Source organism: Crotalus tigris, unplaced genomic scaffold, assembly GCF_016545835.1.
Source record: "Crotalus tigris isolate CLP2741 ecotype Arizona unplaced genomic scaffold, ASM1654583v1 scf7180000017631.5181431, whole genome shotgun sequence".
NCBI classification, from domain to species: Eukaryota; Metazoa; Chordata; class Lepidosauria; order Squamata; family Viperidae; genus Crotalus; species Crotalus tigris.
The window spans coordinates 4,444,537-4,470,777 of NW_024096525.1; the positions used below are offsets into that span (position 1 = coordinate 4,444,537).

General features: G+C 46.1%; 2 protein-coding genes across 7 annotated transcripts in view; both read right to left on the reverse strand.

Annotated features, from left to right (window-relative positions):
• The window catches only part of IGSF9B (immunoglobulin superfamily member 9B), a 76,780-nt gene extending 68,840 nt beyond the window's left edge, over positions 1–7,940 (reverse strand). For all 4 annotated transcript variants that reach the window (XM_039334548.1, XM_039334550.1, XM_039334547.1 and 1 more), the window contains exon 1: positions 7,668–7,940. In XM_039334548.1, the coding sequence (XP_039190482.1) occupies positions 7,668–7,755 (88 nt within the window). In that variant the 5' untranslated portion in view covers positions 7,756–7,940. The remainder of the gene's footprint in view (positions 1–7,667) is intronic.
• A 15,437-nt stretch (positions 7,941–23,377) lies between these two features.
• The window catches only part of TRAPPC9 (trafficking protein particle complex 9), a 75,422-nt gene continuing 72,558 nt past the window's right edge, over positions 23,378–26,241 (reverse strand). The window contains exon 18 of one of the 3 annotated variants that reach the window (XM_039334552.1): positions 23,378–23,601. In XM_039334552.1, coding sequence (XP_039190486.1) covers positions 23,432–23,601 — 170 coding nt within the window. In that variant the 3' untranslated portion in view covers positions 23,378–23,431. The remainder of the gene's footprint in view (positions 23,602–26,241) is intronic. The other 2 variants (XM_039334551.1, XM_039334553.1) reach the window with 2 other exon arrangements.

Consider the following 26,241-nt stretch of genomic DNA (forward strand, 5'->3'; position numbering starts at 1 on the left):
AAGTGAAATGGGACACACACACACACACACACACACACACACACACACACACTATGTTGATAGCTATACCCAAACTTCAGCTTCAGGTATGGCCCCCTTTCCCACCTTCTGCCCACCTTCTGTAGCTAAATCCCAGCAGAAGTCTTCTCCTGCCTTACAAACCAGCTAGCTCCAGAGGAAACATTGCTTTAGCGTCAAAGAAATCAGAAGAGAAGTTGTGTCTTCTCCCCTCGGATTCCTTCGGAGTGAGTCAGAAGGAGAAGGATTTCCCCATGATGTCATTGCAGAACTTGGCCTGATTAGCTACACGGCACCGTGACATCATCAGGCTTAGGATGAAGGAGGGGAGATAACATGATTGTTTATTTTTTTTTTAGACAGGGAAAAAAGCAGTATAAAGCAGCATTAGTAGAAGCAGATGCTTCAAAAGGATAGGATGGGATGGGATGGGATGGGATGGGATAAGAATAGAATAGAATAGAATAGAATAGAATAGAATAGAATAGAATAGAATAGAATAGAATAGAATAGAATAGAATAGAATAGAATAGAATAGAATAGAATAGAATAGAATAGAATAAAAGAATAGAATAGAATAGAATAGAATAGAATAGAATAGAATAGAATAGAATAGAATAAAAATGGAATGGAATGGAATGGAATGGAATGGAATGGAATGGAATGGAATGGAATAGAATAGAATGGAATGGAATGGAATGGAATGGAAGGAATGGAATGGAATGGAATGGAATAGAATAGAATAGAAGAATAGAATAGAATAGAATAGAAGAATAGAATAGAATAGAATAGAATATGGAATGGAATAGAATATGGAATGGAAGAGAGAGAAGAGAAGAGAAGAGAAGAGAAGAGAAGAGAAGAGAGAGAGAGAAGAGAGAGAAGAGAAGAGAAGAGAAGAGATGGAATGGAATGGAATGGAATGAATAGAATAGAATAGAATAGAATAGAATAGAATAGAATAGAATAGGAATGGAATGGAATAGAATGGAATGGAATGGAATAGAATAGAATAGAATAGAATAGAATAGAATAGAATAGAATAGAATAGAATAGAATAGAACAACAGAGTTGGAAGGGACCTTGGAGGTCTTCTAGTCCAACCCCCTGCTTAGGCAGGAAACCCTATACCGTTTCAGACATGTCAGACATCAGAGATGTCAGGTAGGGCCTACGGAGAGATGGCCTAGAGGCAAGTGTTCAGAAACTGATATGTAAGCAAAAAAGAAAAGGTTGAGAGATGAAATTGCTTAAGTTCTGGGAATAAAGGCAGGGTAAAATAGAGAGTTAGGTTTGGCCCCCATCCCTGTCTCACTGGGGTATAAGGAGGAAGGGGAGGAAAAGCACAATCAAACTTTAGAAGTTGTGGTTATTATGTTCCTGTTCATTAAGTGTGATTCTAGACTTCTGGGGGTGGGAGGGTGAGTGGGTTCTATTAATTAATTTATATTAGACTAATTTATACAGCTGCCCAATTCACACACAAGTGTAAAGGCAATTTACAACAATTTTAAAAAAATCTACCCGATAATAAAAACCCATTAAAAAAAACCCTCCACCACACCACACTTCCCAACGGCAGTAATAACATAATCAAATCTTGATTGGTGCCATCTAAATTCGTGGTCCCCAGGCCCCCATGACAAAGGCGTGTTTTTAGGGCCATTTGCAAAAGCAGCAGGGTCAAAGCCAATTGTATCTCAGAGGGAATGATGGTCTAGAAAGAAGGGGCCACCACCGAGAAGGCCCTTTTTTGTGGTCCCACTAGAGTAGAGGTCCCCAACCTTTTGGGCACCAGGGACCGGTTCCATGGAGAAAGGTTTTTTCATGGACCAGAGGATGCTGCCTGCATCCCACAGATGGGGCTTTGTGTGCTGCCTGCATCCCACAGATGGGGCTTTGTGTGCTGCCTGCATCCCACAGATGGGGCTTTGCTTGTTTGTGCAGACTGGTTGCTGGCATGCTGCGGCCTGGTGATGCTCCATGGACCAGAGGTTGGGGACCCCTGCATTAGAGGATAATCCCTAATTGGTGGGAATCTCATAACATGCCCTGTCTTCCCATCCTGGTGGGCCACGGGAAAGGTGGTCCTTCAAATAACCTGGCCTCAAGCCATTTTCAGGTCTGGTCCACCTTCAAGGGCTGAGAGCTTCTTTCACCTCACACAGAATTGTAGAGTTGGAAAGGACCATGGAGGACATCTAAACCCACCTCCTGCTAAACCCTGGTATGGCTTAAGCCATTGTTTGAACTCAATCACTTGGTCTCTCTCTCTAAGCAGCCCTGAGGGGAAAGACCTCCACTGAACGTGCTTCATCCCCCATGGACTTTTTTTTTTTTTTTTTGAGAAGTATGCCAAGAAGGTTTTCAGAGGCCCACCCATTTCATCTACAATACAAGTAGTCCTTGAGTTATAACCGCAATGGACCCTGACCGTTATGGTCATGACAGATGCAAAAATGGGTCAGTCAGGTGACAGACTTGATTTTATGATTTTTTTTGCCGTTATTAAAGGAACCCATTGACCACTATGGCGTGGGTTTGTTGAAAATCAGAAGTACCATATATGCCGGCGTACAAGGCGACCCGGCGTATAAGACGACCCCCGTCTTTGTCGCCAAGCCGCATTCCTAGAATGTCGTCTTATACGCCAGAAACTACCAGTATTTCCGGTGTATAAGACGACCCCCGTCTTTGGCGCCGATTTCAGCGCTTGCGGAAGTCGCCTTATACGCCGGCATATAGGGGTACCAGAAGAAGGGAAAATACAGTCACGTGAGCAGGGATGCTGCAAATAGCCATAAATGCAGCTGTGTTTGGGGCAGTCATGTGACCCCCAGAGGGGGCGGGGCCACTGTCAAAACTTTGGATCCCAGTCGTTAAATCCATTTTTTTCAGGTTGGTCGTAACTTCGAACCGTCGCTAAGGAACTAGTTATATGTCAAGGAAATGGACTTGTATACAAGCCCATTTCACAGAAGAAAAGTTCAAGACTTCATGCCTCCTCTTTAACCAGCCACGTATATGGTTAACATGACCAGTATATAGAAGCAATTGAGGTTATTTTTTTTTTCCAAGAAAAGCCTTTTTCTGAAACTGATGGATATGGCAGGTTTATTCATTCTCCGAGAATAAGAACTTCACCCATTCTCTAGGGCAGGGGTCTTCAAACTTGGCCCTTTGATGACTTGTGGACTTCAACTCCCAGAATTCCTCAGCCAGCGTGCCTGGCTGAGGAATTCTGGGAGTTGAAATCCACAAGTCATCAAAGGGCCAAGTTTGAAGACCCTAGCTCTAGGGGTTTCCTATTTGGGACTTTCAGCATATGGGGGAAAAAGAGACATCCAATCCCTTAGACGCACAGACTCTAGCAGAAAAAAAAAATCCTAAAATATATTTTTGCATGCACTACTTTACCTCCTGTCTTTACAACGATCCTGCAGGCCCGCGAGATGCTGATATATCCGAGCATGGATAAATACAATGGAAATCAAAGTTAGACTTCATTTGAGATGGATGCATTTTATGTTGAAAGTGATTATTAGGAAACAACCCGGCTTTCTTATTCCCAATCCTGATGTTTATTTAGTCATTTGATTGAGTGATTAGATTTTTATCCCGCCTTGGCTACTTTTTAAGTAGCCCAGTGTGGCAGGCTACTTAACTGAAAGCTGGGTTGCTTCCTAAATATCACTTTCAACATAAAATGCATCCATCTCCCATGAAGTCCGACTTTGATTTCCATTCTTTTTCCATTCCATTCTTTTTCTCCATCCTTGGATATATCTGCATCTTGCGGGCCTGCAGGATCATTGGAAAGACATACATTTTACTCCTTATTCTCCTATTTTCCCCATAACAACAACCCTGTGAGGCGGGTTAGGCTAAGAGAGAATGGGACTAGAACTGACAATTGCCTGGGTGGGCAACTTCTAAACTCTTCCACCCTAAGCAAAAGAGAACTAAAATGTGTGACCCACCCCAAACTAGATCCCTGAAGTTCAGCATAAGCCCAGAGAACCCCAAACAACAGCAAAACAAATAATGGCATCTCTCCTCCTTCAATTTCCACATCTGGAATACAGAGGTTGCCTCTACCTGTGGGGGTCTCCATTAAGCTAGGCTTGGTCAACTGAGCAAGGCTCCTGTTGTTTCCAGCAGCCCTACTCCTTGGCATTGATGGGAAACGTAGTTCAAGACATCTAAAGACTGTTGAGTCAGCCGAGGCTGCATGACATGATTCATAGCTGCAGACAGAATATTCTACTCGGTAGCATTGGCCAATAAAGGAGGGGAGGGGGGAGATTCAATTGTGGGATGGGCCAGACCACCAGTGGATTATGCAGCACTGGTTTCCCAAGAAGAATCCACCACCCTACACGATGTGTCACTAGCACCTCGAGCCCCTATGTTCCTGGGACAGCAGCACCCTAATATGAGGGACAGGAGAGAAGGAGAAGGAAGGTAGGCATGGATTCTTCAAACCAGAGAGAAGAGCTGGTTGAGGTTGATCTATCTGTGGTGCAATGCTGAAAAGAAGCTGAGAAGAACCCAGACGGTCCAAATAGACCTTCTTGCTCAGATTGATTGTATTTCAGTGTGTCTTTTAAGTCATCAAATCCAGCCAGATCTGGCTTGGTGTACTTTCCTACACAACCCAGAGAATCATTCACCTGATGGTACGTTGTTCAGCTTTGTAGTGAGAAGAAAAATGGGGGGGGTCCTCTAAAAACGCTGGATTATATTTCCCAATCTCTCTTCATTAGTGGCTGGGACTAAGCCAACTCTTTTCATCAGAGCTGCAGTGACCCCCACCACCACTGCAGGTGACCAGCTCTGACAGGTCCAACGTTTAGTACAAGAATCTTGACTTTCTTCAATTATCAGAGCCTTGGGATGGTATCATAATTAAATAAGTTCAACTTTTCCAAACACAGGTGGGCCTCCAGCAGCCCAACTGATGGAGCTGGACTACAATCCCTCATTCCAACTGCTGGATTCAGTCATTAGCACCAGCATCTGGTGGAATTCACGGGTATCGGAAAGGTCAACAATTCCTCCTCCAGGGTTGAAGTCAAGCTCTCTCCACAAAGAGAGATAAGATCACCAAAAAAGAAACAAAGCTACAGTACAATCTGGGGGCTTTAAATATCCAAAGATATCTAGATTATTTTTAGATCCCAGTCCTTGAGAGTAAGGATTCCCTGCACGAACGAACAAACAGCGCATAAGGGAGAACGCCTGCTCATTCTCTGTTGCGCAACTGAGTCCCCCACCTCCATCAGAAAGCTCCCAAGCCGGATTCCCTCACCACCCCCTGCGGTCTGAAAATATTTCAATCCATTTGACCTCCACGTTGTCACTTCATTCTGTTGCACACATGTTTGACCGGACCTGGGTTGCAGCCATGTCAAGAAGATTCGTACCCCACATGCAAATGTAAGAGATGCTTAGCAACCAGCAAATAAACAGCAGTGGAGAAATGCAATTCAATTAATGGAATGTGAACGCTCTTGGGGGGAAAAACTGTTTAGAGAGCATAGTCACTAAGCATGGAAACTAGAGACTGGAGACCATTGCACATGCCGAACGGTGCTTTCATAAAATTATGGGAAGGGTCTAATTCCCTTCTGGTGGGAAGAAGGCTGTCAAAGGGGCCACAGTCCAAGCCAAGCCAAATTTGCATCACACAGGTGAACAACTACAGCTACAGTGAGCAAAATCATATTTCAGTGACCAGGCAAGATGGCAAAGCATAATTACAACTGCCCAAATGAGATAGCTGCTCCGGTAGAGAAGCAAGAATTGCATAAATCAAAGCAGACTGGAGATCTAAACCTCCATCAAGCAGCGTGCCATCTGCCAGAGTGGAAAGCATCTCTTTTTCTTCCTAGACCACTCAACAACCCCTCAATCCCAGTTTGGCCACTCCCTCTCTCGAGTTAATCTCTTAAAAGGACCATCTCCCCAGTCCTAGAGAGCACTGGTAGCAGCAATGCACAACTGTCTCCTGCAAGCTTCTGATGCATCAACTCCTTCAGCCGGAAAGGTCGTTCGCCACACAGGATTTGCATTTTCATCAGAGGTCAAGAAACATTCTAGCTGCTGCTCAATTTCCCTCTACTTCCCATGCAAGAAAAGGTCCTTTTTTCAAGAGCCAGATGCTGCTGGAAATTCCTGCAGGATTTAACCGTGAGCAAACAGCGCTGCACATCTTTATGCCCCAAGCTTTATAGGAAACCGATTCAGCCTCCTTTCCACCAAAACACCCAGCTGGAATTCCATAAGGAAGCTTGGAGTCTCCCAATTTCCATAAATCTCTGTAAATCTGGTCATTAGCTATACTTGGGTTATGGGCAGCTGCCCTAAACCTTTATATCCCAAATCACCTCTGTACCTCCCCCCCCCCCCAGATGGTCTAGTGGAAGACTAACTGATCAACCACTAACCGATGGTCTTTATTTTTCTAGGTTTCTTCTCCCTCCCCCCCCCCCAGGGAAAATCCAAGGGAAGGCTACATGATACTTTCCCGGATCTTAACTGTGTCTGGGAAAAGTTTCCCAAGTGCGACACGCGTGTCACATGCGAAGCACGTATGATCCCGAAACCTTGGCAGCAGGGCTGTTTGGTAAACTAATATCCCACACGAGCCACACGTAGAGAAATCTTGCCTGATAACCCCGTCCTATTTGCTTCAGATAAAATGTGTTCGTCACCCTCCCACGTCATTTCGACTGGGTATCTCCTCCACAGTGGCTGCTAATCCTGTCTCTGAAAGCGTGTGGGCCGGGAAATTAAGAAGAAGAAGAAGAAGAAAATAAACCAACGCAAAGAAGGCGAGAAAACAAGGGAGACACCGTCTGCCTGCTGCGTTTTCCTCATTCAATAAAGTCTGCAATTAGAAAGGCTGGGGGGGGGGAGGAAAGGATTCCATCTCCGCATTCTCTTCGCTTGTTCTCTCCCCACGAATTGGACGAACTGACCCAAGAGACCTGCGATCTTTCAGCGGGCATCTCCCGCTGTTTTCCCACCACCAATCCCGAACCTCGGAAGTAGGAGGAAAAGCCGGCTGTTGCGCCATCGCCCGCTCAGCAACTTTCTGCAAGGGCTTTCCTTCTTCTTTCCTTTCTTCCTTCCTTCCTCTCTATTCCTTCCTTCCTTCCTTTCTTCCTTTCTATTCCTTCCCCTTCCTTCCATCCTTCCTTCCTCTCTATTCCTTCCTTCCTTCTTTCCTTCCTCTCTATTCCTTCCTTCCTTCCTCTCTATTCCTTCCTTCCTTCCTTCCTTCCTTCCTTCCTCGCTATTCCTTCTTTCCTTCCTCTCTATTCCTTCCTTCCTTCCTTCCTTCCTTCCTCTCTATTCCTTCTTTCCTTCCTCTCTATTCCTTCCTTCCTTCCTCGCTATTCCTTCCTTCCTTCCTTCCTCTCTATTCCTTCCTTCCTTCCTCGCTATTCCTTCCTTCCTTCCTTCCTTCCAGGATTCCTCCCCCCTCCCCCGCCATCTCCTCTTCTACAGACCAAAGGAGCGGCGGGCTCCGTCCCCTGCCCGGGCAGAGAGCGCGACGCAATTTCCCGGCCGCCGCCGCCGCCGGCAGCGTCTCCTGCGCAGCCGGGACCCAGGCCGGAGCCCCGCCGTGCACTTCGACTCACCTTGAGCGGCGGCGGCGGCGGCTGCAGCGGCGAGTGCCCGGGTGCTGCCGATCAGACTTGCTATCAAAGCGGCCACATACCAAATCATAGTACTACTACCGACCAGCGAGCAGCAGGGGCGGCATCCTCCTCGGCCAAGCGCCCTTCGCTGCGCCCGGGCGGGGTGCAGCAGCAGCAGCAGCAGCAGGAGCCGCCGCGCTCATGCCCGCCTGCCCGGCGATGCGCCGGCCTGCCGCTTCCCCGCCGCCGCCGCTGCCGCCGCCGGCGCTCCGGCCATCCTCCCGCCGCCGCGAAGGCTCGCCGGCTCCTCGGCTCGCTCGCCTCGCCTCGCCTCGCCACCTGCGCCGCCGCCGCCGCCGCCGCTCGCGCTCAGCCCCTCCGGCTTCTCCTCCTCCTCCCGGCGCGCAGCCTAGCCCGGGCCAGGCCAGCCTGGCTTTTTTTGCCCCACTCGGGCCACGCCCCCGCCGGGCGCGGATTGGGCGGCCGGCGCGGGGGGGCGGGTCCCGATTGGCGGACGGCTTTGACAGCCGGGGCCCGAGGAGGAGGGGGGGTGAGAGAGAGAGAGAGTGGGAGGGAGGGAGAGAGGGAGAGCGGCGCCCCCCCCCTCGCCCCCCCCCGCGCCAAGGTGGGTTGGAGCGTGCAAGGCAACAGAGCCGCAGAATCATGCGCAATGCTGGAGCCGAGGCCGGGAGCGCTCTCTTCTCCCCCCCCCGCCCTACTCGCGTCCCCCCCCTCCCCACCGCTTGCACTGCATGGCCACTTCTCCAACGGGAGGATGCTCCGGGACCAGGAGGGGGGGCTGGAGGAGGGGGCTGGCCCGTTGCAGCGCATTCATCCCGGGAGATCTCCGCAGAGCTTCCCGCTGCGGCTGGTGCGGAGGAGGAGGAGGGGAGGGGCAAGGAGGGAATCACCCCCCCATCCGCCCCCACTCTTCCTCTCCCCCCCCCATTTTGCAAAGCAGGGGAGCCTTCTCCCTTGACTTGGGGGCTTCCCACTCTTCTGATGTTCCTCCGGGCCCGTTTTGGGATGGTGGGGGGGGGTTCTCCCCGCTTTGTCCGACCGCTCCCGGCCCTGCTCCTGCAGCTGAGCTTTCGGGACGACCCCTCCTCCCTTCCTCCCCTCTTCCTCCCCCCCCCCCCCCGCTTCCCCGCCCCGACCCTCCATCAGCAGCCTCCAGTCCCGGGCCATCCACGGCCCGTGGAAGGAGGCGGCTCGGAGCAGGCTCGGATGTCACGTTTTCTACAAAAGGGAAACAGAGGCAGCCTCCGGAAAGCGGCTGGAAGGCACGTCGGTGGAATTTTCGCGGGGGGGGGGGCTGCGGGATGCGCATAAGGCCCGCCTGGTGGGGATGATGGGGGAGGTGATGAGGAAAGAGCGAGGGGGGGAGGCTGTGGGGTCTCAGCTGGTTCTTACTGAGCACCCACCTTCCCCAGGAGAGGCGCAGGGGGCCACTAGCCATGCCAGGAAGTTCCTTAGACTTGGGGACTCTTGTGCTCAGTGGAATGGAAGAGGATGCTTGGCAAAGGCCAGCTGCCTGGATTGGCTGGGTTCCCACAACACGCAAACCCCCTTCCCCATCAACCTGAGTTTTATGAAGCACAACCATGATACTATGCTTTGGTATCCGACAGAGGTCTACCTTGGCCTGCTCTGCTGGTGGGTTTCACGCCATCTGGGTAAAGAGTGAAGTGCTGGGTCTGCAGCCCCCTGAGTTTCAACCAACCCAATCCCGTTCTAACCTAGTTTAATGAGCTAGCCAACTCCAACCGTGGTGTATTTTCAGAGATCTCATTTGCTCTTCCAGTTTTATCCCCTTCTGTTATTTGGTTATGGAGAGAAAGGCATTGCAGGAAACAGGAAGGAAGCCTTGGGAAAATCAAAATCATCGCCATCATCATCCTAGTTTACCACTAAAGGTTGACCATGTTGAAGGTTTCTATACCATCCAAAGTTTGCTAGAAGAAAGTCAGGGAGGGAACCCTTTTGGATCAAAGACAACATATTACAGCCCAGGGAACTTTGGATTTTCTAGATACTGTGAAATAAAATTCCCAACATCCTTTGCTACACATATCAGGGCTGCAAACAACTAAGGTTGAGCACCATCTGGGGAACAAGTTAACCATCTCTGATCTGACCTGCAAATGATGCCATATTGTCTCTCCCTCCCTCCCTCCCTCCCTCCCTCTCTCTCTCTCTCTCTCTCACACACACACACACTCCAGTCCTAGAGTTTCCCAGTCGAGGACTACTCAACCGGTCGTAAGTCGAGGACTACTCAACTGGTGCAGCACCATTTGCAGAATAGGACTTTTGGCAGGCTCAGCAGGGCAGAGGCAGCCTGGGCAATTCCTATTGGCTTTTGAAAGCCAATAGAATTAGACTCTATTCAAGAGAGTCTATTCTATTGGCTTTCAAAAGCCAATAGAATAAAAGGGAGTAGCACAGCTAAGGAAAAGGGGAAAAAATGGTGGACTGCGTTGTTTGGCGACCCCCGTGAAATGGTCGTTCGACCCCAAATGGGGTCCCGACCCACAGGTTGAGAACCACTACTCTAAAGAGGTGATGGCCTTCATTTCCAGGCAAAGTTTATAGACAGCCATAACTTATTGCAAAGTTCAGGCATCTGTGCTGGCTTTCTAAATGCACAGATTTACACACACACAAGCCTTTGTCTTTTTCATTGGGGCAAATGCATACGGAATTGAGAGGTTGGAGCATTGTAAAACAGTATGGCAAAATAATACCTGCAATTAATAATTTCAGCTAAAGTATGGCAATGTCATGGAAGAGCCAGTATTGTCTACTCATCAAGGCACCAGGCTAAAAGCCAGGAGACAGACAGTTCTAGTCCTGCCATAGGCATGAAAGCCAGCAGGGTGATTTTGAGCCAATCTCTCTCAACCCAGCTCACCTAAGAGAAGGAAGGTGTATAAAACATGTTCACTACCTTGAGTTATTTATAAAAATAATAAAGGAAAGATATTAGATAGATAGATAGATAGATAGATAGATAGATAGATAGATAGATAGATAGATAGATAGATAGATGAGAGATGGATGGATGGATGGATGGATGGATGGATGGATGAATGGAGCTGATAGATCAATGGACTGATAGATTTATAAAGAGAGAGACTTCTGCAGGTTCATTGATAACTGTAGTGCATAATGCTATTATCCTCACAATCCTGAGTGGGATTTCATGGGATTTCTTGCATGAAAATATTTGCACACTTAAAACATGGGTTAGTATTCTTAGAAGGGCATCACTTACTGGGATTACACATTTTTCTAAGCTAAGGGTCTTTTTCAGCCTTTTATCAAAGATACAGGAACTAGCTGGGTTTGTATCAGCCATGAAACATGATTTATAAACAATAATGGCTGGCAAACTAAATAAAAATAAAACACCATAATGGATTACAAGCCACAAAACTTCATAGACCATGCAAAGCTAAAAGCAAAATACATTATGGCTAAGAGTAATATGTGCTTGGGGGACCCAGCCTCAATTTGTCATGGTAACACAGACCAAGGATGAGTGGCCTTCGCTCACTGTAAAAACACGCTTTTCCTGCAAAGCTGTCTGTTCAGCCAAAATATCTGAACTGCAGGATCAGTCCCTAACATTAGATGTCTCAGGTAGCAGGTCAAGAACTTCTGCCAAACCAGACAAACACTGGACTGGATAAAGAAATAGAAGAGAACAGACCAAAGTTTAGAGTTCAGCCCCTGATATTGGATTGCGCAACCCATCCCTCTTAAACAGTGATCATACAATTAGGTTCACAGGAGTTCTAGACTTCCAAAATATTTGGAAGACATTCCACATGGGGCAAAGGAAGTGGTTTTAAAGCCATCTCAACTTTTCTGGTCATTACAGATTTTTTGGCTATTATACCATGTCATATAGATCTGATCTATATGAACACTCTGTGTGATCTATGTGAATCTGATCTGTGTGAATGCTCCAACACTGGAGGCTTTTTAAGAAGAATCTGGACAGCCACTTGTCAGAAATGGTCTAGGGTTTCCTGCCTAAGCAGGGGGTTGGACTAGAAGACCTCCAAGGTCCCTTCCAACTGTGTTATTCTGTCATTCTGATATTATTGAAGGCAAACCTCTGGATCTTGATTGCATCTCATATCCCTGCCTTGGAAAGCCCTTCAGCTAATCAATATCATTGCCATATCCTACACTCCTATGGCAGATTCTAGGAAGTGGTCAACACCATCTCCCCCCTCAAAGAAAGATTAATATTCATATTGTCAGAATCCAATTATATTTCATCTTTAATTATCAAACATAGAAACTCCCAATTCTGCCTTCTCTGGATTCTGCCATAAGAGGGAGAAAAGGGGGAGAGCAAAGGGGCTTTATGGCCCTCACTTCCTTCAGCACACTTCAAAGGACTGAATGTGTGTTTTATTGTGGCCTCTAAGCTTTAACATATCAAAGAAGAGTAATTGCCTTTCATGTAGTTATCTGAAGTCTCCATCCAGACGGAAGAAGAAAGGGGATGGAATTGTGATACTTGAAACTATCACTGGAAGGGGGGTTGATTGGGTGGGACTACTGGGGAACCCCTTAAAACCTTGAATGGGAGAGCTTGAACCCCAAGTCCTGTCTAGCATGCCTGCAACCATTTTCTCTTAATAAAGGATTCCTGTTGGAAGAATTATTCCAAGAGTTCTGTCTTCTTAAGATGCAAAGTGGGGTGGGTCCTCACATTAGACAGGACTTGCAAAATTAATCCACCTGGAAGGAAGACCCTTGCCGGGGGATTTTGCAAAAATTTACCATGTCAGACAATGGAGCAAAAGAGGGGGAAAACTCCCTGGAAAGAGAGCCGCTGACCCAGTTGGAACCTTGCCAGATGTTGGGATCCGAGAGGCCAGATTCCTCAGGAGAAGAAGTGGTGGAGACACAGGACCACAAGCCTCGCTGGTCGATGGGCGTTGGAAAGAAAAGTGAGGGGGGAAAGGAATCAAGAAAGGTGACCCTGAAACGGGGGACCAAGCAACCAGAATGGAAGCAGGAGATGGAGAAATCCCTGCACGCAAGTGAAGAGGGAGAAAGCTGGGCACCGTACTCAGACGGGATCCTAGAGAAAGCTATTGACCTGATGAAGAGAACTCTCAGCTCCCTAGGAGAGGAGAATACTGAACCCTACGGCTGCCCCAGTTCCTGGAGCCGCAAAGGGAGAGACACCGAGGGGAACGTGGAACCTGCAACCCCAGGGACATCTACTGATCCAGGAGATCCCACCCCCTACCGGACCACAGATGGCAATCTGGACGGAAGGCACTACCACCCACAACAGAGGCACCGATCCATTCCAAGACGTCCACCGTTGGAAGTGAAATTCAAAGGGGAGCCAACACGCTTGGGGTTTTTCCTAACCCAAGTCATCAGCTACATGGAGGAATATGGGCAGGATATTCCCAGCGACAAAGCCCGCATCCGGATCGTGCAATCTGCCCTGGATGGACCAGCTGCGGATTGGGTAGTGAACTTGCATTACTCCAATGCCCCAGAACTCAGTAACTTCAACCGTTTCATGTCCTCTTTGAGAAGACGATTTGAAGACCCCCTGGCTGATCGCAAAGCCCGGGAAAAAATAACAACGATGAGGCAGGGCAAACGCCCAGTGGCTGAGTATACACAAGAATTCCGGGCCATTGCCAGCAAACTGAATTGGCCAGAAGACATCCTCCTTGGCCATTTCAAAGACGGACTAAACTATGATCTATATGATGCTTGCCTACCCCGGGGGGACCCACATCGACTTGAGGAATGGTACGTCTTGGCAGAGGAAGCAGAGATCGACATATTGAAGAGGCCTCGCCGAGGAAAACAATGGAGCCGCCCCCCGCCTGAGCTGACACCCAACCGGTGAAATCATCGGATACAGCCAAGAAGCAGATGGGGTGTTTCAAGTGCGGAAGAGAAGGGCATCGAGCTGTAGAATGCCGCTCAAAGGCCCCCCAGCACAACCCAGACAGATCCCCAATCAACAAACCCGGAAAGTATTCAGCTAAGCCAAAAGAAACGGCCATGAGAATGATGGAAATTGCAGAAACCCCCACCTCTGCTCACCAAAGGGAAAGGACTCCAGCCTACACCACAGGGCCGGTGGATGCCTCAGATGACAGCTCGGAGGGCGAACCCCTGGTAAGTGGATGCATCACACCCATCTTCAAAACAGTGACTATATTAATCCCCCCCATGCCCGAAGCTGTGAAGGTGAAAGCCTTAATAGACTCTGGCTGCACCCGCTGCCTCATTAGCCCAACACTAGTGGGGAATCTGGGCATCCCATCCAGGAGACTGGAACAACCAATCTCATTTGGCCAGCTAGATGGATCCATAGCAGGGGGGGTGCCAGCTACCCTAGCCACTTTGCCAATACATCTCTCCCTGGGCAACCATGAAGAGGACTTAACGTTTGTGGTGACCCCAGGTATGGAATGCCCAATGATTCTAGGGATGGAATGGTTGAAAAAATGGAACCCCTGGGTAAATTGGAGGACGACAGAAATCAAATTCCCGAAGGGGGACCCTATGGACTTAAAACCCCAAGGGAGGCTACCAGAATCAAGAATAGAAAAAGCATCCATAGGAGAGGAAAAAAGATTAACAGAAATACCAGAGGAATATAGGGACCTTGCTGAAGTCTTCAGTGAGGAGAGGGCGAATGAGCTTCCCCCCCACCGACCCACAGACTGTACCATTGAATTCAAGCCTGGGGCAAAACTCCCGAAGCCCAGATTATACTCCATGAGCCCAAAGGAGAAGGAGGAAATGGAAAGATTTATAAAAAAAAACCTGGAGAGAGGTTTCATTGAGCCAGCCAAGCCTAAAGTGGCTGCCCCGGTCCTTTTTAGAGAGAAGAAGGATGGCTCTTTACGTTTATGCGTGGATTATAGGGCCCTGAATACAATCAGTGAAAGCAACCTATACCCGCTGCCCCTCATGAAAGACATGCTGTCACACCTATCGAAAGGGAAAATTTTTTCTAAACTAGACCTAAGGGAAGCTTACTATCGCGTGAGAATCAAGGAAGGGGACGAATGGAAGACTGCATTTAACTGCCCCATGGGGTGCTATCAATTCAAAGTCTTGCCATTTGGATTACAAGGGGGCCCTGCAGTCTTTATGCAATTAATCAATGACGTTCTAAGGGAGCACCTGTTTAAGGGGGTCCTTGTTTACTTGGACGACATTCTTATCTTTACTGAAACAAAAGAAGAACACGTCAAACTTGTCAGAGCGGTTTTAAAGAAGCTGCGAGCCGCTCACCTATATGCCAAACTCTCAAAATGCGAATTCCACCAGGAAAGGATAGACTACCTAGGCTATCGCATATCCCCACAGGGCATTGAAATGGACCCGGAGAAGGTCAAAGCAGTACTAAATTGGGCACCACCCCGCACAAGAAAGCAACTACAAAGTTTCCTGGGCTTTGCAAATTTTTACCGCCAATTCATCCCCTCATTTGCACAGATAGCCTTGCCCCTCACTAACTTACTAAAAACGAAGGGAACATCCTCAGTAAAACCTAGCCAGCCACTAACATGGACAATGGAGTGCCAAGCAGCGTTTGAGAGACTAAAGAGACTTTTTTCTGCCGAACCAGTACTAAGGCACCCAGATATGGACAAGCCCTTCATAATACAGGCAGATGCAAGTGATGTGGCAGTGGGGGCTGTGCTATTACAAGAAAATGATGATGCAGTATTGCAACCCTGTGCATATACATCTAAGAAACTCACGGAAACAGAACAGCGCTGGCCCGTATGGGAGAAGGAGGCTTATGGGATACGTTGGGCATTACTCACGTGGCGACAGTTCCTGGAAGGCAACAAAATCCCCTTCCAGGTATGGACTGATCACAAAAATTTAGAAGCCCTGAAAACTTCCAGGAAACTCAATCCCAAACAAGCCCGCTGGTCCCAGCATTTTCACCAATTCCAATTTAAGCTCAAACATTTACCAGGAAGAAAGAACTTCCTGGCAGATGCACTATCTCGCATGCCCCAATATAACAGCGCACGAACCACAGACTCTAGACCAATAATGGCAGAATCACAACTGGCAGCGCCAGTAACCACAAGAACCCAAGCCAAAATAAAACCACAACTGGACAGCCAAACTGGGATTGAATTCAGAAAAAGTTTGGAAACAGATGATTGGTTCCAGAAAAACAAACATGTGTGCACAATGAGAGACGGATTGCCTTGGGTAGGGGAAAAGTTATATATACCAACAACTCAAAGACTAACTTTCATGCAACTTTGCCATGACACAAAATCAGCAGGGCATTTTGGATTTGTAAAAACTTTACACTTAATTAAACGGCAATTTTGGTGGCCATCAATAAAAAAGGACATAGAAAGTTATGTTGCCAGCTGCCCAACCTGTGCATCAGCAAAGAGGTTGCAAGGGAAATCGCCAGGGCTGTTACAACCAGTGGCAAGTCCCTCAGCCCCCTGGAGGGAAATAGCCATGGATTTTATAGTGGAATTGCCTGAAAGCAATGGGAATACTGTTATCTGGACAGTCACGGACCTATTTTCCAAACAGGTGCACTTTATCCCTTGCCAAAAAATTCCCACTGCAAAGGCCTTAGCAAAACTTTTTATTCAGCACATTTACAGATTGCACGGGGCACCCCAACGCATCATCTCTGATAGGGGAGTGCAATTTACGTCTACATTTTGGAAGGAATTTTTATCCCTCTTAGGGACCACTCAGGGACTGACATCTAGCCATCACCCTCAGACAGATGGACAAGCGGAACGCTGCCAGTCGGTACTTGAGCAATATTTGAGATGTTTTTTAAATTTCCAACAGAGTGATTGGACGGACTTACTTCCTTTTGCAGAAGTTGCCTACAATAATGCAGTCCACTCCAGCACAGGCTACACTCCTTTTCAAATAGCCAACGGCCAAAGTTTCAACCCTATGCCAGAGTTAACCCCAAAAGAACCAACGATCCCTTCACTGAAAGAATGGATGGAAAGCCTACAAAACACCTGGCCAATAGTCAGAAAATCACTAGATGAAGCTAGGCGGGCATACAAAGCACAAGCCGATAAAAAAAGGGTTGAGCCTACACCATTCATTATAGGAGAAATGGTGTACTTATCTACAAAATACCTAAAGTCCCTACAGCCCTGTAAAAAACTTGGACCAAAATATATAGGACCTTTTCCAATTAAAAGGATCATAAATCCAGTAACAGTAGAATTAGAATTACCCAAAAACCTCAGGCAAATACACCCAATTTTTCATTGCAGCTTGCTGAAAAGAGAGCATCAGTCACCTCTACGGCCAAAAATCCCCCCCCCACCACCTCCAATCATGGTGGAGGGGGAACAACACTTCGAAATAAAAGAGATCCTTGACTCTAGGAGATATCGTGGAACAACTCAGTACCTAGTTGCCTGGAAACACCTCCCTGCCTCACAAAATGAGTGGGTCCATAAACGTCACGTCAGAGCCCCGAAGCTATTGAAGAAGTTTCACACAGAGTATCCTAACAAGCCTAACTAAATTTTTTACTTGTGTTTTCTTTCAGGTGGATCTCTCTTATTGTTAAGAGGGGCCGGATGTCAGAATCCAATTATATTTCATCTTTAATTATCAAACATAGAAACTCCCAATTCTGCCTTCTCTGGATTCTGCCATAAGAGGGAGAAAAGGGGGAGAGCAAAGGGGCTTTATGGCCCTCACTTCCTTCAGCACACTTCAAAGGACTGAATGTGTGTTTATTGTGGCCTCTAAGCTTTAACATATCAAAGAAGAGTAATTGCCTTTCATGTAGTTATCTGAAGTCTCCATCCAGACGGAAGAAGAAAGGGGATGGAATTGTGATACTTGAAACTATCACTGGAAGGGGGGTTGATTGGGTGGGACTACTGGGGAACCCCTTAAAACCTTGAATGGGAGAGCTTGAACCCCAAGTCCTGTCTAGCATGCCTGCAACCATTTTCTCTTAATAAAGGATTCCTGTTGGAAGAGCTATTCCAAGAGTTCTGTCTTCTTAAGATGCAAAGTGGGGTGGGTCCTTACAGGGTGGCTGGTTGAAGAGGGACGGTTGCCATCTCTGGGGCATGGCACGCGTGCCCACAGAGAGGGCTCTGAGTGCTGCCTCTGGCACGCACGCCATAGGTTTGCCACCACTGGCCTATATAATAAGGTATCTCATTTGCAGAATTCATGAATCCACTAGTGCATATACAGTACATGCAAAACATTCTCTGGTATATAAAATTTATTTCGCTTGCACACATATGCATACATGCTTATGTTCGCAAAGAAAAAAGCAACTGAGGAAATCTGGGAGTCAGTGAGATAAATTGCTCTTACTTCAAAATGCTTAGGATTTGCTTCCTTCATCTCTTGGTCCTGAGGGCTGCTAACAGATTTTTCTGGGCAGTACATAATTTTTGTGTCGAGGTGGAAAAGGGAATTTTACATATACCAGGAGACAAGCCATGTAGGCTTCATAGGTTAACATTTTGAATTGGACTCAGAAACTTATTGGCAACCAATGCAGAGTCTGCATTTGAGGCATTATGACTGTGGTGATTGTCATTTACTAACGACATCAAATCAAAACTAACTTCATTTTAGCCACTGTCTGTGCACTGCAGGATGAAGGCCTCTTCCACATGTTTACAACCTATATATTAAATAAGTACTAAATAAATACTAACTAACTACATATTCAAAACTAACTTAGGCCTAGAGACTAAAACATATGAAGAACGATTGCAGGAATTGGGTATGGCCAGTCTAGAGAAAAGAAGGACTAGGGGGGACATGATAGCAGTCTTTCAGTATTTGAGGGGCTGCCGCAAAGAAGAGGGGGGGGGTCAGCCACCTATCTGAAATGGTATAGGGCAGTGATTCTCAACCTTTCTAATGCCGTGACCCCATAATACAGTTCCCCATGTTGTGGTGACCCCCAAGTGGGTGTGGCCACCAATAAGAGGGAGTAGGACAGCTAGGGAAAAGGGAAAAAAATGGCGGACAGCATGGTTTGGTGACCCCCGTGAAATGGTCATTCGACCCCAAATGGGGTCCTGACCCACAGGTTGAGAACCGCTGGTATAGGGTCTCCTGCTTGAGCAGGGGGTTGGACTAGATGACCTCCAATGAAGTCCCTTCCAGCTGTATTCTAATTGATTGATTGATTGGAAAAAAACAAAACGAAAGTAGGTTAAAAAAAATGTTTGAAGACCTTCTAGAACAGTGTTTCTCAACCTTGACAATTTTAAGGCATGTGGACTTCAACTCCCAGAATTCCACAGCCAGCATTGCTGGCTGTGGAATTCTGGGAGTTGAAGTCCACATGCCTTAAAATTGTCAAGGTTGAGAAACACTGATACACCAATATCAAGGTTCCAAACCTTGGCCAGTTTATGACTTGTGGACTTCAACTCCCAGAATTCCTCAGCCAGCAAACAGTGTTTCTCAACCTTGACAATTTTAAGGCATGTGGACTTCAACTCCCAGAATTCCACAGCCAGCAATGCTGGCTGGGGAATTCTGGGAGTTGAAGTCCACATGCCTTAAAATTGTCAAGATTGAGAAACACTGTAATCTAGCTTGAGCAGGGGGTTGGACTAGAAGACCTCTAAGCTCCCTTCCAGCTCTAGTCTGATTGAGCTCAATGCATCAAAGCGCAACTTGTTTTCCAGGAGTATGTAAGTAGTACAACTTCTTCTTCCTATGTCAAGCCATTTTCCGGTTCAAAACCGCTTCAAGTCTCACCCCAGGTGCCTGAGCTCCACACAGCTACCATCACAGTTCTGAGCAAAATTCAAATGTGCACACACACTCACACCAGGACGCACACTCACATCTAAATACATACACGCCCAGCCCATCTGGGGAAGCAATAAAGAGAGACGCTGTATTTGCTCGGCGAGTGCAATGCTATGGCAACTGCCTGCCCAAGCTCACTTTCTGAAATATCTGTTTCCTAGCAACAGTGGGGCTTCTTCCCCCCCCCCCCCCGAATTGGCAAACAAATAAAAATTCTAGCTCTGGATAAAGAAAAAAGGGGGGAAAAAAATCTACAACGCTATCCAGAAATAACTCAAAGCGTTCTACTTTTAGTTTAGGTTTTACACTGACAGGAGAAACTCTTTGAAAAAGCCAGACAGCTTTAACTGGCTGATGGACTCCTGCCTTAAATCGCTAAGTGGGTTATTTGCCCGTAAAGTTAATATTAGTAGTAGGTGTGAATTTAAATGGACTCCAGAAGATGGTAGAGGACAGGAAGACCTGGAGGAACGTTGTCCATGGGGTCGCGATGGGTCGGACACGACTTCGCAATTAACAACAACAACAACAAAGTTAGTATGTATGTATGTATGTACGTATATTAATATGGCACTGTATGTTTCAGGAAAGTATATACAGAGGTAGAACGTGTCTTTAAGTGGAGGGAGGCAGAGTCACCGTGGCAGGGTCTCCGGGAATAGAATTATCCCCTCCAAGTGAGGTTATGCGGCGTGTGGCAACGGACAAGAGTGGATATAAATACCCCCGTTAGCAATCTCAGCTGAATCTTTAAACAGCGCCGGATCGACAGCAGCGTTCTAAAAATAGTCCGACAAGGCTGCGTTTGAGCACTTGGCCTCAGACGCACTCCTCTCGTGCTTACCCGGGGTGAATTTCAATTCCTCTCTTTCGTGTCGTTCAAAATGAACATCGACGGCGCAGGCGAGACGACAAGGCTCTGACCTCTCCCCGCCGAGGTTCCCCTTACGCGGCGCAAGGCGGGCAGATGCGATAAGGAGGAAAAAGGCAAGCGGTGGGCGAAACGTCCCGGCTGATTAAACATGATGAGCTAAACGTAGTGTTTCCCAAACTTGACAATGTTAAGGCATGAGGACTTCAACTCCCAGAATTCCACAGCCAGCAACGCTGGCTGTGGAATTCTGGGAGTTGAAGTCCACATGCCTTAAAATTGTCAAGTTTGGGAAACACTGAGCTAAAGCCCGCTTCTCTAAGGGACGTCAATCGATTTTATTTGTTTATTACAAATTGTACGGCCGCCCTCTCCCGAGTCGGAGCGAAACTGGGCGGCTTGCGACAGCGTCAAAGCAGGAACGTTCAACTATTAAAAGGTGAAGAAAGCGCTCAAAAGAAGAGCATTAAACATGAACAAGGACTGGCCCAAAATAGGAAACCAATACATAGGCAGGAGGTGGAATCGTCTTCGCGTTCTATTAAGCGCCAGCACTGCGGCTGCTGTCCAATCGGCAAAGTCAGATTTCAAGGCTTTTTGGGAAGGTCAAAAGGGTGGGGGTGGTTCTCAGCTTGAGGAGCAGGGTAACCAAAGCAATAGGACTTATGCAACGCTTCACAGGGACCTTACAGCCCCCTCTAGGTGGTTTACTGTCAGCATGTTGACCCCCAACAATCTGGATCCTCATTTTACCGACCTCAGAAGGATGAAAGGCTGAGTCAACCTCGAGTCGGTGAGAATCGAACTGCTGGCAGTCAGCAGAATTAGCCTGCAATACTGCATTCTAATCAGTGTGTCACCAAGTAGAATAGAATGGAATGGAATGGAAGGGAAGGGAAGGGAAGAGAGAAGAGAGAATAGAACGGAACGGAACGGAACGGAACAGAACATAGAATAGAATAGAATAGAATAGAATAGAATAGAATAGAATAGAATAGAATAGAATAGAATAAGCTATAAGAGTTATATACCGCTTCACAGTGTTTTACAGCCCTCTCTAAGCGGTTTATAGAGTCAGCATCTTGCCCCCAACAATCCGGATCCTCATTTTACCGCCTTGAGAAGGATGGAAGGCTGAGTCTACCTTGAACCGGTGAGAATCGAACTGCTGGCAGTCGGCAGAATTAGCCTGCAATACGGCATTCTGACCACGGCGCCACCACGGCTCTACCATGATGTTCCAGGGAGTGAAAGCCAAAGCAGAAAAGGCTCTTCTCCTGGATCCAGGGCCAGCCAAAGTTCTTTGGCCCCCATAGCATGCCTCTTTTGGGGCATTTAAAGAGTTTATTAGATTTAATACATTTAAATTTCACAGATGAAAGAAAGAAAGAAAGAAAGAAAGAAAGAAAGAAAGAAAGAAAGAAAGAAAGAAAGAAAGAAAGAAAGAAAGAAAGAGGGAGAGAGAGAGAAAGAAAGAAAGAAAGAAAGAAAGAAAGAAAGAAAGAAAGAAAGAAAGAAAGAAAGAAAGAAAAGAAAGAATCCTCTTCCCCAAGATTGCTTTCCTACGGCAAGTTTCATACATTCATGCTCCATCTGTGTTCTATTCTTGACCTGTCATGGAAATTCCAACATAAAAAACCATTTCCAACAATGTTTTTGCTATTCCTGCAGCAGCGCTATAAATTAAAATAACAATGGAATATCTTTTAATGAGATATACCAGATATTTCCAAATTTTAACTGCTCTACAAATATATTCATTTATGACTTGGTTAGCCGTAAAAGATGTTAAAGAAAATGAAGATATACTCGAATTTATTTGTAGGTCAGGCTGACATAAGTAATTTCTATAAAAAGTTCCTGGGTTAAATTGTGTGAATTTGGAGACAGATGTTTGAGACATGTCAAATAGCTAATACTTAACTAGTAAAGTATAAATGTCTGCTAGAATATTGCAAGGGGTCCTTTCCTAGCCTTATGGGAGAACCCACCTTTGCTTGGACAATTTAATATGTTATTTCATTTACGACCTAATGAACGTACACAAGTTCTTCTAAAGAAGCTTGATATTCAGATGCAAAGATCAAGCCACATTCAAAAATGCTAGGGGATTCCCGAAGTTTGGCATTCAAATAAATCAGCTAGGGGACACATAGATATAAATCACATTTCCACATCATTGCAAAAAAGAACATTAACAATCAAAGGAAGGGAGCAAAAAGAGTAAAATACATTCCCTCCAATACTCAGATAAACAAGAATCAATACCCAGATTATGGCTGTATACATTTGAATACATAAATAAACATAAACAAGCAGCAAACACCACACCCACTAGCACTGATGATGTTACCTAGTTGAATAATGAGATATCTGCAAGCAAATAACCACCATCAGAGAGTACCAAGAACTTCACAATTCAACCCTGAGCTAAATGTTTTCTTTTCTATTGCACATAAGTTGCACTCTAGTAGAAAGCATTTAATACAGACCTTGGCATTTTATGGCCTGTGGGCCATATCTGGCCATCCAGCTGTCTCTTTCCAGCCTGCGGTGTTGGCAGTGGGGGACAAGGGGCAGTGGTGGGAGGGCAGGGGCAAGGGGCAGGGGCAAGGGGCAGGGCAGGGGATGAGGGGCATTGGTGGGTTTGCACCGGTTCGGTAGAACTGGTAGCTAAATTTTGTTGAGTTTGGACAACCAACTGAACAGATGCTGCTTCTGGAAGTCCATTCTAGGCCTCGGAGGCCTGGAGAAGGTCTCCCAGGCCTAGAACGGCCTCCGGAAGTACATGGATGTCACTTCCGGAAGTCCGGTCTAGGCCTAGTGGAGGCCTCCCAGGCCTAGAACGACCCACCAGAAGTGCATGGATGTCACTTCCGGAAGCCCATTCTATGCCTCGGAGGCCCAGGCCTGCATCCACGCAGAGAACCGCATGCTCAGGATTAGTATCCCACCACTGATGAGGGGGCAGGAATGAGGTGGCGGCAGTCCTTCACAACAATCTCAGTTTCTCATGTGATCCCTTGGGAAAAATCAACTGTCCATTCCTGATTTAATATAAGTTGCAAAACTTATTACAGCAAGACTGATCACCTACCTTTATGTGACTGAAGTCACCAACTTTAGTGGCTTCCTGTGGATTTATAGGTTTATTTTCCATACGTGGCTTTATCACTTGTCGAAAGGGACTGGAAAGTGGAAGACCGCTCACGCTAATTCCATCTACAAAATGGGGAAAAGGTCAAAATTACTATATTTCATCTTCTAGGATGCTGTCCAGGTTCTTAGCTAAAGATCGTGTTTGCATGGTATGTTTTCCCATAGTTTAACTAAGCTCAATTTTCACTGTTCACAGGATAAACTGAACTATAGTCAACAAATACCATTGTTGTTGTTGTTAGTTGCGAAGTCGTGTCCAACCTATCACAACCCCATGGACCATGTTCCTCCAGGCCTTCCTGTCCTCTACCATCTTCTGGAGTCCACTGAAGCTCACGCCTCCTGCTTCAGGGACTCCATCCAGCCACCTCCTTCTCTGTCGTCCCCTTCTTCTCTGGCCCTCAATCTTTCCCAGCATTAGGCTCTTCTCCAGTGAGTCCTTCCTTCTCATTAGGTGGCCAAAGTCTTTGAGTTTCAACTTCAGGATCTGGCCTTCTAAAGAGCAGTCGGGGTTGATCTCCTCCAGGACTGACCGGTTTGATCGCCTTGCAGTTCAGGGGACTCGCAGGAGTCTTCTCCAGCACCATAGGCTAAAATCTAGTTGAATAATTTCAATTCTATATGGTACGCTAACACAACCGATAAGGTGAAATCCGATTCAAATAAATTTGAATACCTCACATAATATAAAGAAAAGATCACACCATTTGAAAAGAATGGAGACAATAATCCCAAGAGAAGTGCTTGGAAGAATTGCAAATTGCAACTAAATCATAGCTTGCTCTTTTGTTTTGCAACGTGATCAGAAATTGTGGCTAATTCGGAACTAAACATGCTAGATGATTTGACTATGTGAAGACAAAAAGTACAGACGTCCAAAGCTTATTCATAATTGGAATAATATGCTTTGGCAGTACTTTATTCTAAAGCAGTATTTAAAAAAAAATTGAGGAGGAAGATATCCACTTATTTTTAAAGTAATATAAATGCTAAGCATAAATGTAACCAAATAATGCAAATAATGCAGTAAAACAGCATTCATTTCTGTCAAGTAGCATATTAATAACCATAAACATAAATATTATACCATGAATTTTTATGTGATTTACATAAAACTTCTATTTACCATTCTACATATTACAGAAGGGACTAAAAACCTGCCTTCCGAAATGCATCATAGCAGATATTTATTGCTATGCTGTCAAAATGATTGACTTTTAAACAAGCAGCTTTTCTCTAAAAAGAGAAAGGTGACCACAGCTTATTAACCTGTTATTTCAAAGGCAAGAATTGGATTTTAACCTTTAGCTTTGATCCAATTTAAATAAATACCAACCAGCTGTTAATGTTAGTTGCTATATCTGATATTGATTTGTTCTGATATTTATTTTGCATGTCACGTTTTAACATGACTGAGGTAAATTGGGATGTACGGCACTTGTATTCATTTGCAAACCCAATTAAGATCAATAAATCAGTGCCCAGATCTTTGTTAGATGTCATGCTCCGTTACTCACTGACTGCTTATGAAGTGCAGACAAACAGTCCTTACTCTAACCCCAGAAATGAATTGATTGTTCAGTGAGAATGAGAAAAATAAGCACAACAAACAAAAACCAAACAGTTCATCTTCCAATCCTAGAATAACTGGGATATGAAGGTCCTCCCAAGAAGCTTTCCAATACCTTGTGCACCTTCTCCAATTTACTTATCTGCAGCATACAAGAACATAAATTATATGAAGGGCTAAATTGCCATTATTCTCTCCCTCCCTCCCTCCCTCCCTCTCTCTCTCTGTGCATGCACGTAGGTAGGTAGGTAGGTAGGTAGGTAGGAAGGAAGGAAGGAAGGAAGGAAGGAAGGAAGGAAGGAAGGAAGGAAGGAAGGAAGGAAGGAAGGAAGGAAATTCAATGATAATGTCAGCAAGTTGGGGAATGAAATGTCTATAAGAAAACAATCAAGCTCAGGGAGGGAGGGAGGGAGGGAGAAAAGAAAGAAAGAAAGAAAGAAAGAAAGAAAGAAAGAAAGAAAGAAAGAAAGAAAGAAAGAAAGAAAGAAAGAAAGAAAAAGAATTTCATGATTCAGAAAGCAAGACCGAAGAATACCCCAGTCATTTTCTGCTCTAAACAGGGATATTTACATTAGTTTACTCTAGTCCAGTGGTTCTCAACCTGTGGGTCGGGACCCCATTTGGGGTCGAACGACCATTTCACGGGGGTCGCCAAACAACGCAGTCCACCATTTTTCCCCCCTTTTCCTTAGCTTTGCTACTCCCTTTTATTCTATTGGCTTTTGAAAGCCAATAGAATAGACTCTCTTGAATAGAGTCTAATTCTATTGGCTTTCAAAAGCCGATAGGAATTGTCCAGGCTGTCTCTGCCCTGCTGAGCCCGCCAAAAGTCCCATTCTGCAAACGGTGCTGCACCAGTTGAGTAGTCCTCGACTTACAACCGGTTGAGTAGTCCTCGACTACGACCGGTTGGGGGTCGCAGCATTAAAAAAGTTAAGAACCACTGCTCTAGTTGTTAAGTACCAGGCTAGAAAGTGGGAAACTATGAATTCAAATCCCATCTTACCCATGAAAAACAGCTAAGTGACTTCAGGCTAGTCCAGGGGTAGGCAACCATGGCTCTTTTATGACTCATGGACTTCAACTCCCAGAATTCCTGAGCCAGCCATGCTGAGGGGAAAGGGAGAGGTTTC